The following is a 13,424-nucleotide window of genomic DNA, read 5'->3' as shown; positions in this document are numbered from 1 at the left end:
CCGTGAATGGCCAGGTGCTTTGGTCCAGCTCCTGTGGACAGGTGTCCTTTTTTCAGTCCTGGTTTTCAGAGCCTCACCACGTGGACAGGGTGCAGCCCAGATGCACCAGAATGTGCAGGTTGGTCTCTGATTTGGGGAGAGGCAATTCTCCAGTGATTTCCAAGAGAATTCACTGCACCTCTCTTTACAGTTGCAAACCCCCTTAGTATATTTTGAAAAGGACTTGATTTCTGGAACTTTTAAAATTAATGTTTGAAAAAGGTGGTAAGCAACCTTGCCAAGGTACAGTTTCATATACAAAAAAAAAAGGAGACAAGCAAGAAACAACAAAACCAACAAACAAAAGCCTTGAAGAGGGGACTTCCCTGGTAGCGCAGTGGTTAGGAATCCGCCTGCCAATGCAGGGCACACATGTTCGAGCCCTGGTCCAGGAAGATTCCACATGCTGCAGAGCAACTAAGCCCGTGTGCCACAACTATTGAGCCTGTGGTCTAGAGCCCGCGAGCCACAACTACTGAGCCAGCGTGCCACAACTACTGAATCCCACGCGCCTAGAGCCCGTGCTCCGCAACAAGAGAAGCCACTGCAACGAGAAGCCCGCGCACCGCAATGAAGAGTAGCCCCTGCTCGCCGCAACTAGAGAAAGCCCGCGTGCAGCAACAAAGACCCAACGCAGCCAGAAATAAATAAATAAGTTTATTTTAAAAAAAGCCTCGGAGAGGAGATTGAACTCCACCCAGCGGGCGCGATGGAGCTCTGTTCCTATCTGCTCGTAGGCCAAGGGCAGTGGCCTTGCCACGCAAGGGTGCCTGTGAAAGCAGACACGTGCCCGCCCTGCCTCCTGGGTGCTGAGGAGCCCCAGTTTGGGGAAGAGCAGCAAGGCCAGCTTTGGGGAATTCATTTGCTTTCTGGCACATCAGTGGGCCCGAGCCCACCTGCCCGGCGTGTCTGTGAAAGTGCATGCTTGGCCCTGAGCAGCTTGGCAACAGCAGAGGGTCCTGGCCTCCCCACACTGGGCCCGCCGACCCCGCGCATGGCCCTGGGATCCTGGTGGGTGGTACATCTCAGCCCAAAGGCAGGACCGGTGCGTGCGAGCACACGGTCCCCAGGGTGGGCAGGGTGGGTGTGTTGGGGTGTGTGCAGGGCGTGCTCAGCTAAGCTAAGGGAGGCTGGTGACCGCGTAATCTGGGCAGCTGTCGGGAAGGCACGCTCCAGTGCCCTGTGACGTGGGGGATGGGACCTAGTGCTCCGGTGCCCTCCCAGCCTGGAGGGGAGCTCCTCCCTCTTCCTTGCCCACTGGCCACTGATGTAGCACCCACTGGGGGGTGCAGGGCTCCTCCAGGAAGTAACACGCCGGCCCTGCTCCCCGTAGACCTGACCTTCTCGGAAGAAATGTGACAGTAATGACAGCAGTTCCTGCTGCGTCCCAAAGGCCTCCTCCACCCCAGCACAATAGGCACAACACACCTTCCTGGCTCCTAACGAGTTACCGCAAACTCCGTGGCTTAAAACAACAGAAATTTATCCTCTCACTGTTCTGGAGATCAGAGTCCAAACAGTATCACTGGATCGAAATCAAGATGTCAGCAGGGCTGTGCTCCCAAAGCAGGCTCTGGGGGAGAGTCGCTTCCTGGCCTCTTCCACCCTCTGGGGGCAGCTGGCGCTCCTTGGCTTGCGGCCGCATCCCTCCGGCCTCCGCCCCACAGTTACAGCCTGCGCCTGGGGCTGCCTCTCCAGAGGGGAGACAGACCCCATGTGAGCTCATCGCCACATGACCAGCCAAGATGGACGTGCCCAGGGTCCAGGGAAGGAGCCATCCTCTGTGTCCGGGGCAGGGTGGGGATGAAGAGGAGAAGTAGAGGAGTGGAGAAACAGGCAGGCGTCCAGCGCCAGCGCTGTGAGAAGTGAGTGAGGCAGGGCGCAGGACCAGAGAGGGGGCCGCCAGGGGCACGCGGGATGTAGCGGGGCACGGGTGCTGGACCTCGCAGGTGTGTGGTCTCCTGCTGCCACAAGGGCCGTGGGTCACCTCTAGGCCAAATGAGGAGAGGGTGATGCCCAGGGCCCTGGACCAGGCGAGGAGAGGGTGATGCCCAGGGCCCTGGACCAGGCGAGGAGAGGGTGATGCCCAGGGCGCTAGGCCAGGTGAGGAGAGGGTGATGCCCAGCGCCCGGGTCTCAGTGTTCTGGTCCTGCTGTTCCCACCGACCTCGCTGTGGCTGTCCCAACTGTCGCTTTGGGTGTCAGTCATGCTGTCTGTGAAATGGGATGTGAAGGCCTTATTCCTGCCTGTTCTGGCCCTACTGCCCCGCACAAGAAAAGGTCTTTGAACAAAGCCTCCAGAAGGAGTGCCTCTGGCTGGCCAAGGGTGCTTCCTCCCAGCCGCTGACCCGGCGCAGGAGATCCTGCCCTGACAGCTCGTGCTGAGTCTGGGTGAGTCAGCACCGCATTGTTCCCCCTCCTCTCCAAACAGGCACAGTGGGTGGGGGCCAGGGGCACGAATCCCTGCACATCTGTCCCCTCCTCTCCCCGAATTAAGGAGCACATTGGTTCCTGCCCCCGCGCCTTGGCTCAGGCTGTGCTGGGTGTCAGACGCCCCCCTACTCTTGCCATCAGTGAAGGCTCACTCTGCCCCCCCAGCCCACCCCCAAGCCTGGCGGAAGCCAACGCCCTCTAGGAACGCACCCCATCGGGCCAGCGCCCAGGGGTGGTGCCCGTCCTCGAGGGTCTAGGCGTGCTCGCTCAGGCCCAGCCAGCTCAGGCTGAGACGCACAGGGACGTGCGGGGTTCCCAGCGCCCTGGCCCGCCCTCTCAGCTGCCTGCAGAGCTTCATGCCAGCACATGGGAAGGGGCCTGGGGCTGAACGCTGGGGGCGCAGGCTGGGCCACTCCGCCACCCTCTGACTTCCCTCCATTTGCTCATCTGTTAAATCTAAGAAAAGAGACGGTGGGCACAGCGCCTAGTAGCGAGCACCTACTAGGCGCCCAGGAACACAGCATGCACTTTCCACACTGAGCTTCTTCCCTCTCCCAGCCGCCCCATCCTGCCAGCCAGGGGGCGGATAGCACGACCGAGGCCCACAAGCAGTGACAGAGCCACAAGTCACGTCCAGAGTCCAGGCTCTGCCCGCCTGTGTGAGCAGCTCCCCTCCACCTGCGCCCCTGCCCCCGGGGTCCAGCTGAGGCCGTGTCTGCAGAGGGACACCAGGCTGGGCTTGTCAGGGGCAGAAACAGCTGTGGCGGGAGCTTGCCTGTGTGCGTGCGCTCTTGGGGACGTCAGAAGGCTGTCTGCCTTCCCAGAGTCAGAAAGGCGCTCGGCCCCTTAAAGCTCTGCAACCTCGGGCGAGGCTCCTAACTGCCCCGAGCCTCAGGTTTCCTCCTCTTTGCAATGGGGGCAATACGACCTGCCTTGCGGAGTCGCTGGACATGCCGCACGCCATTGGCCTCCAGCGAATGTTGGCCACGTGTTCAGGAATAGCGTCCCCGGCAGCGCCCACTTAGGCTGGAACGGCAACTGGCCAGCTAGGTCTGCACTTGCTTGGTCCCTTTTCCTCCTTTCTTCACCCGGCTGGTGGCCTAGCCCTGAAATCTTGTCCGGGGGGTCGGCAGGGCCCTCCCAAGAGGGAGGGAGGGAGGGAAACAGGAAAGAACCTGCTAAGGAGAGGCCCTTTGCTGGGCTTGCCTCCAGGGAGAAGGACACACACACACACACACACGTGCACGCATACACACACACACACACAAACGGAAGGGCCAGCACAGCTGCCCGTGCCGCCCAGCAGCTATGGACAGGATGCCTGCAGGCCAGAGGGTGCACAGGCCCAAGGAACTACGGATCCGGTCTGCCTTGCGGGAAGCCGGGCCCCTGGATCACTCCGGGCAGGGGAAGGCTGATTAGTCAAGGCTCGCCTTGACAGGCCCTGGCAGTTGCCTAAGACAGAAAAAGTCAGCTGAAACTGGTTGAAACAAACAAACAAATGCATTGGCTCAGAGAACTGAAAAGGCCGAGGGTACCAGCTTCTGGCAAAGCCAGATCCCTCTCCAGGGGATCAATTCAAAAAACTGGTTCCACGGTGTTCAGCTCTGATGTTTGTGTATCATCTCTGTTCCTGGCCTCTCCCTTCAGGGCCCCCAGTGGCTCCACCCACACAGCAACCTCTGTGGACAGAGCATACTTCTTTCCCAAAGATTTCAGCCAAAGGGGCTGTCTGGGGCACATGCCCATCTGTGATGGTGCCTGGGGATATGGAACGTCTGATCGTCAGGGCACAGGCTACATGTCGCCCACCCACAGCAGAAGAAGGGAAGTGGGTCCAACACAGATCGCCCACCCAGCAGCAGATTGGGCTCTGCTGCTCCCCCCAAGATATAACCTTCAAACACACGTTCTTATGCTCTAGCCTTTCCCTGCACTTGCTGCTTCCTTTATTTGCAATGTGCTCATGAGCTCCTATTCATCCTTCAGAGCCCAGCTCAAGGTCACCTCTGAGGAGCCTTCAGGGAGAGTTAGGGAATTTGTTCCTCTGCTGGAATCTTTAAACTGATTTGTGTTTGTGCCTCTTCCACTTGGGCTCTGAGCTCCCTACAGGTCGCTGGGAACAGAACAAGGGCTTGGGGCAATTTTCTTGGGAAGGTTAACAAATATGGGGAGAAACAGTTGATAGAGTCAGGCTCAGATGAGCTCAGAGCTGGACCGAAGGGTAGAAGGCAATGCATAAAGGTAGTGTCCAAACCGAGCAGCCTGCAGAAAGGCTGACTTTGCCGGTCCGGTTGACTGAGGCCTGCAAGCGTGTGAGTATGCACATGTGTGTGCCTACAGCCCGGGAGAATGTGACCATCTTTTAAAATGAGCTCACACATCTGGTCCCTCCTCCCATCCTCAAGGTCCCTTCCTTGAGTCTCTGCCCAGTTGCCAGAATTCAAGGCCTGGATGGGCCACGGCTAAGACCAGGGTCGGGATCCCGCAGCCCACAGCGTGGAAATGGAAGAAGAAAGGGAGGCTGTGGCTGAGGGGTGGCCTGAAGCAGCAGCTCCGATTTCACGGCATCTGCCTTGCCTGGTAGGTTCGATGGCACTGTTCTTGGTTCCCCAGCACTGATAGCACCGCCTGTGTGGGGACTGTCTGTCAGGCGGGATGGGGCAAGCGTCCAAGAAAGAGCAGCTCTGGTCCCTGAAGGACCAGCCTTGAAGGGTGGCTGTGTTGCTGTGATTTCAGGGCTGCTGGGAAGGCCCCTGGTCCCTCGGATGCATTCCTAATGCTTTGAATTCTGCCATTTGAGATGCATTCCTTCGGCTTTGTTTGGTCTTAAAATGACAGTCTCCTGGAACATTTGTGACCCTGGAGCCTATCAGTCCTTCACAACACAGTGTGAGGGAGAGGCTCCCTCTCCCTCCTGAAAGCTGACTTGATTGTGCATGGTGATGGGATGGGAGTGGGGGTGAGGATAGAGGGAGCTGGAGCGGGGCGGGGGATGGGGAGGTAAGTTCTTTTCTTCCCCGGTGCCGCCGCCACCTCCCTGATCCTGCACCCGCCAGAGCCCCGCTCGCTCACAAAACGTCGCAGTCATCAAGAGCACCCACTTCTCTGCCTGGGGACGGGCCCAGGTACAGGCTCGGGTCCAGACCCGCCTGGATTGGTTGTGGTTCCGATACTTGCTCTCTGAGTGACCTTCGGCAAGGGACCTAGCCTTTCTGAGAGTGTTCTCATCTGTAAAATGGGCATAAGGTGCCGACTTTGTGGATTTTTGAATTTAGATTAGTAAACGGAATACATGCATGTGACCCCGTGGCAGCTGGTACCCAGTCTTATGGAAATGCCAGGTCAGGGCACAGCTGAGCGGTGCCATGCAGAGGGGACATCTAAGGAGGCTTCCCAGAGGAGGTGTCTCAACAGTCGTCTGTAGCTGTGTTAATGGGCCTGTTGTCTTGGGTCCCGCAGGCCCAGGTCAGCAGACACTGCGCACCCCGAGCTGGCTTGTTGCTGAGAAGGGAGGGAAGGGGCTTAGTGCTGTGAACCCCCTACCATGTGCCCAGCGCTGGTCTTTGTCTACCACCTGGAGAGGCACCAGAGAGGAACAGCATCCTGGCCGCGGCCACCCAGCTAAGTGGGAAGGATCGGGGTTGGCCCTGTCCCACTGCTTCCGGACGCCGACCTGGGTCCCCCTGGACAGGCTCCAGAACCCAGCTGTGCTCTGCGTTGCCAGGACTCACCTTTGCTTCTGTCCCCCCTGGGAGGCTCTGCTGGCCCAGACCCCACTCCCAGGCCTGGCACCGGAAGGGCAGGGGCTGTTCTGTGCACCTTTCATCAGCTCTGTTGTTACCTAACCCACCTCACGGCCATCCCCTGTCGAATCTGCTTAGGGGCCGGCAGTGGCCTCTCCGAGCTTCCTGCTGTGTCACCCCAAGGGGACAAGGAGTCCTCGACTGTTCCCTGTTGGGGCAGGGAGAGCCTGGGCTGAGGGCGGCACCGTCCCGGCAGTGAGGCAGCTTGGGTTGAGTCCCGGCCTGCGTCTCTGGCCACACGGCTTGTGGGGTGACCTCCGTCTCTGGACCCAGAGCCCTCGTGGGTGAGGTGCATTGTGGGTGCCAGAGTTTTCACGTCGCCTCCCGGCGGCCATCAGGCTGGCCATCATCACGGGCTGCTGTTCTGAGGTCAGCATCCCTGCGGGGGGGGCGTGGCCTGGAAGAACCTCGAGCTCCTCTCCGTTTCCTTGGAGAATAATGTGATGGGAAGGGGATAACAGAGGTCACTCTCCTCCAAAGGGTGGTGGCAGAGGTGTAGAGATAAAAGTCCCAGCTTCTCAGCATGGGGACTCGGCCCCCACCTGCCACCTCCGGGCCCAGCTGCTGAGGCTGCACTGATTCCAGCCCCGCCAGGCAGCCCCACAGCGGGGTGCACGTTGCCACCACAAGACCCCCTCCAGCCTCCTGTTTGGCCGGTGGGATGGGAGTCGCCTTGGACAGACCAGGGCCACCATGTACCCTCCATGTGTTCCTTTAAATCCCCACATAATCACTGGCTTGTCTTGTGGGGCCTTAGCTGTGGTCCTTGCACCCCACAGGGTGACGTGTTGCTAGGGAGGCCTGGCCAGGCCACTTAGGGCCACCAGCTTCAGTAACGCCAGGCTGCCCTGCCCTCGAACCTGGCCAGCATCCTGTGGGCCCTGAAACCTACCCTGCCTTGAGTGCCCAGTGGTGGACCAAGGCTCTCGGGACAGGAGACGCATCGCTTACTCACTCTTCTCCCCTGTGGCCTCTGTGGCCCAAAGCGGAGCCACTGCTTTGGTCCCTGGCACTCAGTGCAGTTTCCTCACAGGTGGCCTGGCCTCTAATGGCGGCTTGTGAGTGAGGATAGCTGGAGGCTGTGACTGATGGCAGAGGCTCCCTTCTGCCAGGCTCAGTGCCTGGTTCACAGATGTGTCACCATCACTGGCTCTGAAGATACCTCTGAACACCTGCGGGATAACAGTTGCCTGCCAGATGCTTGATGCAGCGGTGCCTGGGACACGCCCTGCTCCCTGGTTGCCTGGGAAACACACCTGCCCACCTAAGATGGGAACCGTGCCCCCCAGGGGGAGCAGAGACCTCATGTCAGGGGAAGGGGTTTCAGGGAGAGCACCACTGACCACCGGGGTCCCTTGACCCAGGCTTGCAGGGAAGAGAAGGAATTGCCCTGACGAGGTATAGGGTACAGGTAGGCCAAGAATTGGCATGGCTGAAAACACCACAGCGTGGAAGTGCCCCGGCGGGTCCATTGGATCAGCACATCTGTTACAATTACATCTGCAAAAGCTCGAAAATAAAGTAGCAGAATGCATACACCCAGGCCTGTAGAGCGGCCTCTGAGCACGGAGCTTGTGTAACCCAGATGTTAAGACATCTGGATGTCACCTGTTTGGGTACTGGTTCGCACTGTGTCATAAGCACAGTTTTCATGCCCTGTTGCACATAATCAGTAATTAGCTCTGGTGTGCTCCAGCCCATGGACAAGTCATGCCCTCTCTGAAGTAACCGGTTCTCACAGCACTTTTTCACACATCCGACGTCAAGGTTTTGAGGGCTTCCCAGGCACATCTGGATTTTGCCCTCAAAGTGTGGTACTAATGCTGTAATAACAACTCTCACTTATTGACTGGTGGCTGTCTCAGGCACCATTTGGGGGAATTTCATCCTCATGGCAACCCTAGGAAATGGGCACTGTTTTATCCCCATTTTACAGATGAGGAAACTGAGGCTTGGTGAGGTTAAGTTACTTGCTCAGAGTAACTGAGCTGATGAAGGCTAAGGTTCTTTTTTAAAATTTTTATTGAAATATAGTTCATTTACAATGTTCTGTCAGTTTTAGGTGTACAGCAAAGTGACTCAGTTATATATATATATATATTCTTTTTTTTTTTAGATTCTTTTTCATTATAGGTTATTACAAGATATTGAGTATAGTTCCCTGTGCTATACACTGGGTCCTTGTTGTTTATTTATTTTATGTATAGTAGAGTGTATCTGTTAATCCCAAACTCCTAATTTATCCCTGCCCTTACTTTTCCTCTTTGGTAACCATAAGTTTGTTTCCTATGTCTGTGAGTCTATTTCTATTTTGTAAATAAGTTTATTCGTATCATTTTTTTAGATTTCAAATTTAAGGGACATCATATGGTATTTGTCTTTGTCTGATTTCCTTCACTTAGTATGATAATCTCTAGGTCCGTTCATGTTGCTGCAAATGGAATTATTTCATTATTTTTTATGACTGAGTAATATTCCATTTTATATATGTACCACATCTGCTTTATCCATTCATCTGTCAATGGACATTTAGGTTGTTTCCATGTCCTGGCTGTTGTAAATAGTGCTGCTGTGAATATTGAGGTGCATGTACCTTTTCAAATTAGTGTTTTCTCTGGATATATGCCCAGGAGTGGGATTGCTGGGTCATATGGTAGCTCTGTTTTTAGTTTTTTAAGGAACCTCCATACTGTTCTCCATAGGGACTGAGATTCTAATGCAGGTTGGTCTGATTTGAACACATATTCTTTGCAATGTGTCAAGTCACAGAGAGGCCCCTATTTTCTGAAAAATCGAAAATGAAATCTTTAGATTTGGTTCCAGTGACTTAGTTGTGCTTTCACAGCAGCTTCCCCCAGTCTGATTTTTACTTTAATATGGGCAAGTTTTGGAGTAGATGACCTCAAGATACCCTTGTAACTAACATGCAACAGCTGCTTGGAGGCCCCCGGGGAGCAGGCCTGTCCTTTTGTTGAGCTGAGCAGGGCTGACCATAGAAATGGGCCGCGGCCACACCAGCCCTAGCCCAGGGGACCACGCCAGCTGCGTGCCCGATGGTCAGTGGGCGTCAGAGAAGGGATACTCTGGGAACATGAGAAGGAGTTCCATGTAAGGAAAGCTGGAACGGTATTCCAAAAGTTTCATGACGGCTCGGCGTTTCCAAAGGCTCCTTGAATCCTGAGCTTTTCTTTTACAGCCGATCCCGTGGCTGAGTGCTTCACTGCAGGGATTGTCCCACGGAAGCCCCAAATTCTCCATCTTTCAGGGCATCTCCTGATTTCTCTTTTCCTCAGTTCTGTTAGGAAGATGAGCTCTTTGTATCTTCCCCCTGGTGTTAGTATTTTCATGGCCTGTTTTTCATACCAGTTGGTAGGATGCGGGCATGCGTCCATTTCGGAGACTTACTTGTTAATGCGTCTGCTCCTGAGTGGGCACCGGGGAAGCAGTGGCGACGACTCGCAGAGGTGTGTGGCCTGCCGAGCTTGTGGTCCAGCACATCCAGCTCTGTGTGTGCAGAATTCCATCACCAACATGAGACGGGTGGGTGGGCTGCTGCACCAGCCCCGGGAGCTTTCCATCTGCATTTCCTGGCTAGTGTATGAGATTTGAGACTCTGTATGAGGGTGACCAGGGGATGTTGGCGAATAAATAAAGGTGCAGCCGCCCGTTTGGTTCTGCTCCTTAACGGGGTTCCCTGGGCATCCTCCTGGGTGGGCTACACCTTCTTAAAATGTTCCCCTTTGTCTCTGCAGGCCTCCCGCCCTGAGTGGCAGCCCGGTCATCTCGGATATCTCATTGATCCGACTTTCCCCACACCCTGCCGGCCCTGGGGAGTCCCCCTTCAACGCCCCACACCCGTACGTGAGCTCCCACATGGAGCAGTACCTCTGCGCTGTGCACGGCAGCCCCACGCACCCCGCCATCTCTGCGGCCAGGGGCCTCAGCCCTGCGGACGGTGAGTAGGGAGGGCCTGGGGCAGCGGGGTGGGGGGAGGGATGCTAACTCTAATGCTGGTCGTTCCTCAGCTGCTGTCCGTGGGATGGTCAGTGGCTGGCCTTCCTCCCTGCCCCCCATCAACAGTAGGTCTTTCGATAAATGAGTGGTCCAAGACAAGGGAACCAGGGGTGCATTGGTTTTTGCGCTCATTAAAGAACTATTCGTAGGACTTCCCAGGTGGCACAGTGGTTAAGAATCCGCCTGCTGATGCAGGGGACACAGGTTCGAGCCCTGGTCCGGGAAGATACCACATGCCACGGAGCACCTGAGCCCGTGCGCCATAACCACTGAGCCTGCGCTCTAGAGCCCGTGAGCCACAACTACTGAGCCCACGTGCCACAACTACTGAGCCTGTGCTCTAGAGCCCACGAGTGACAACTACTGAGCCCATGTGCCACAACTACTGAGGCTGCGCTCTAGAGCCCAGGAGCGACAACTACTGAGCCCACGTGCCACAACTACTGAAGCCCACGTGCCTAGAGCCCATGCTCCACAACAAGAGAAGCCACCACAATGAGAAGCCCGTGCACCACAACCAAGAGTAGCCCCCACTCACTGCAACTAGAGAAAGCCTGCACGCAGCAGCGAAGACCCAACGCAGCCAAAAATGAATAATAAATAAATAAATTTATGAAAAAAAGAACTATTCATAAACAGCCTTGGCATGCAAATTACATAATAAGAATGGTGACATCTGTTTATTCATGGAGGTCCTATCTTAGGTGAGAATTACTTGGTTGCAAGATGCCAAAGTCTGCAGAAGCTGGTGTTAAGCAGAGTAGGTGTTGTATCGGGGTGTCTCAGGGCCCCCCCCCAGAGCAGAAAGAAGGCAGAGCTGGGCAGGTTTCTGTCTACATCTCTGGCAGGTCAACGCATGGCCTCTAAACGGGACCCCAGCCCCAAGGCTCCGGGGTGACCACCAGTGACTTTGTGTCCCTCCTGAGACGATACCGAGTGGCCCAGCTCAGTCAGATGGCAACCCTGTTCAATTCATTTGAGACAGAAAAGGGCAGAGTCACAAAGAAAAACCAGACAAGGTGAATGGCTGCAGCCGTGAGACATGAAGATGGCCAGCCAGGATGGGGCCATTCAGAAATGGCCCTTCACCACTGCTCCTGGCCCTGAACTCTGCGTGGGCCCCCGAGTGGCCGCGACCAATCCAGGATGCACCAAAGGGTGTGACACATCCACACAGAGCCCGTGTCTCCCGGGAAGTGGACCGGAGCTCCCCAGCCTCTCCTGGCAGTGCAGGCCAGGGTCCAAGACACTGCTCCTGCCTTGAAGTTCACATGTGGTGCAGCGGGCGGCATGGTGCCCTCAGGAAGATACATGCACGTCCTAAGCCCTGAACCCGAGAGTATGGCCTCATGTGGAAAAGGGCTCTCTGCCGATGTGATTAAGTTGGCGATTCTGAGTTGAAGAGATCATCCTGGATTATCCACGTGGGCCTTAAATCCAATGACAAGTGTCCTTATAAGGGACACATAGGTAAGAAGACAATGCAAAGATGGGAGTGATGTGGCCACAAGCCAAGGAAGCTGGCAACTCCCAGAAGCTGGAATAGGCAAGAAACAGGTTTTCCCCTAAAGCCTCCAGAGTGGGTGGCCCTGCTGACCCCTTGATTTTGGACTTCTGGCCTCAAGACCTGAGGGAGAATAAAAATGCATTTTCACAGCAGTTAGCAGCAAGCCTGTACTAACTTGTTACAGCAGCCCGAGGAAACTAATACACATGGAGACGGGGCGGTCCCCTCGAGGCCTGCGTCAGGGAGGGCCCTGAGAGACGTCTGTTGGAGGGTCGAGGAGCAGAGGCAGGGTCCGCCAGACCAGACTCTGTGTGTGTGTGTGTGTGTGTGTGTGTGTGTGTGTGAGAACAATGGGCCCTCAAGGAAGGCTTCAGCGAAGAGGCACAAGCAAGAAGGGGGAGGGGAGGGCATTTCAGGCACAGGCAGGCCAGGCAGAGGCCGCGGGGCTGCAGGCTAGGGCTGTCCCTAGAGGATAGAGGGGGAGAGGGAGAGGAGGAAGGGGAGGGCGATGGCTTCCACGGACCGGCTGCTTCCTTCTGCCCGGACTGTGTGCATCTCCTTTGACCCCTGCCAAGACTAATAGCAGGGAGGCCAATTCCCGGGCTCTGGATTCAAACTCCCTGCTGTGTGGCCTTGGGCAGCATCTTTATCTCTTTAAGTGCCAGAGTCCTCATCTGCTGAGGGGATCAGCTCATGGTGTGACGCTAGTGAAACCAGAGAGTGGATGTTATCCCCTCAGCCCTGTGACTGCACCCACCCAGTGGAACGCCCAGCACAACGTTGGCTGATGATACCTTTCTTTTTTTGCGGTACGCGGGCCTCTCACTGTTGTGGCCTCTCCCGTTGCGGAGCACAGGCTCCGGACGAGCAGGCTCAGAGGCCATGGCTCACGGGCCCAGCCGCTCCGCGGCATGTGGGATCTTCCCGGACCGGGGCACGAACCCGCGTCCCCTGCATCGGCAGGCGGACTCTCAACCACTGCGCCACCAGGGAAGCCCTGTCATTTTTAATAGTAATTTGACCGGTGGGTATTATTACCCCCATTTTACAGATGGAAAACTGAGTCAGCTCAGAGAGGTGGCACCTTCTTAATTTTGCACACCTGGTAAAAGCCAGGACCCCTGAGGGGTATGTTTGGTTTCCAAGCCCCCCTTTAACTAACACCACACCCCTGAGTGCCAGGCCCCCTCAAGATACTCTGAAGTTCATCCTCCCGGCCTCTTTGCTAAGCCCCGGCAGGGCTGAGTGCGGGACTGGAGGTGGACCGCCCGCCCAGGTTCTGACAGGTGAGGAGCTTCATCTGGCCAGGGCGGGCGAGCGCTCGCCTGCCGTCCCACTTCGAGTGCTGGGTGAGTCTGACCTGGCGCCCAGCTGTCTGGCCACCCTGGCACCTCCGACTTCATCTTCTTTTTCCTTTGGAGACTGTGCTGGACCACGGACCCTGGAGCTCTGGGCATCTGTGGGGCTGGGAGAAGGAAGCAGTTGTTTACGGCTTTGAGCAAGTGGAGGAATGTGCAGGCTGGGATCTGGCTGCCCCATCAGCAGAAACAGCCCCGCCCCAGCCTGACCGGGGACGGCGGGGGAGGGGGACCCAGGGACCCAGGGGGGCAGGGGAGGGCTGCAGGG

The 13,424-nt window shown here is 56.5% G+C and overlaps 1 protein-coding gene across 1 annotated transcript in view; it reads left to right on the top strand.

Moving 5' to 3' along the window:
* The window catches only part of GLI2 (GLI family zinc finger 2), a 247,306-nt gene that overhangs the window by 195,935 nt on the left and 37,947 nt on the right, over window positions 1-13,424 (top strand). Inside the window, exon 4 of the mRNA XM_060151553.1 lies at window positions 10,030-10,232. Coding sequence (XP_060007536.1) covers window positions 10,030-10,232 — 203 coding nt within the window. The remainder of the gene's footprint in view (window positions 1-10,029; window positions 10,233-13,424) is intronic.

This window comes from Lagenorhynchus albirostris, chromosome 6 (assembly GCF_949774975.1).
Source record: "Lagenorhynchus albirostris chromosome 6, mLagAlb1.1, whole genome shotgun sequence".
Classification (NCBI taxonomy): Eukaryota; Metazoa; Chordata; class Mammalia; order Artiodactyla; family Delphinidae; genus Lagenorhynchus; species Lagenorhynchus albirostris.
The sequence above is the reverse complement of the archived record's forward strand: the minus strand, read 5'-3'. Positions and strand labels throughout refer to the sequence as shown.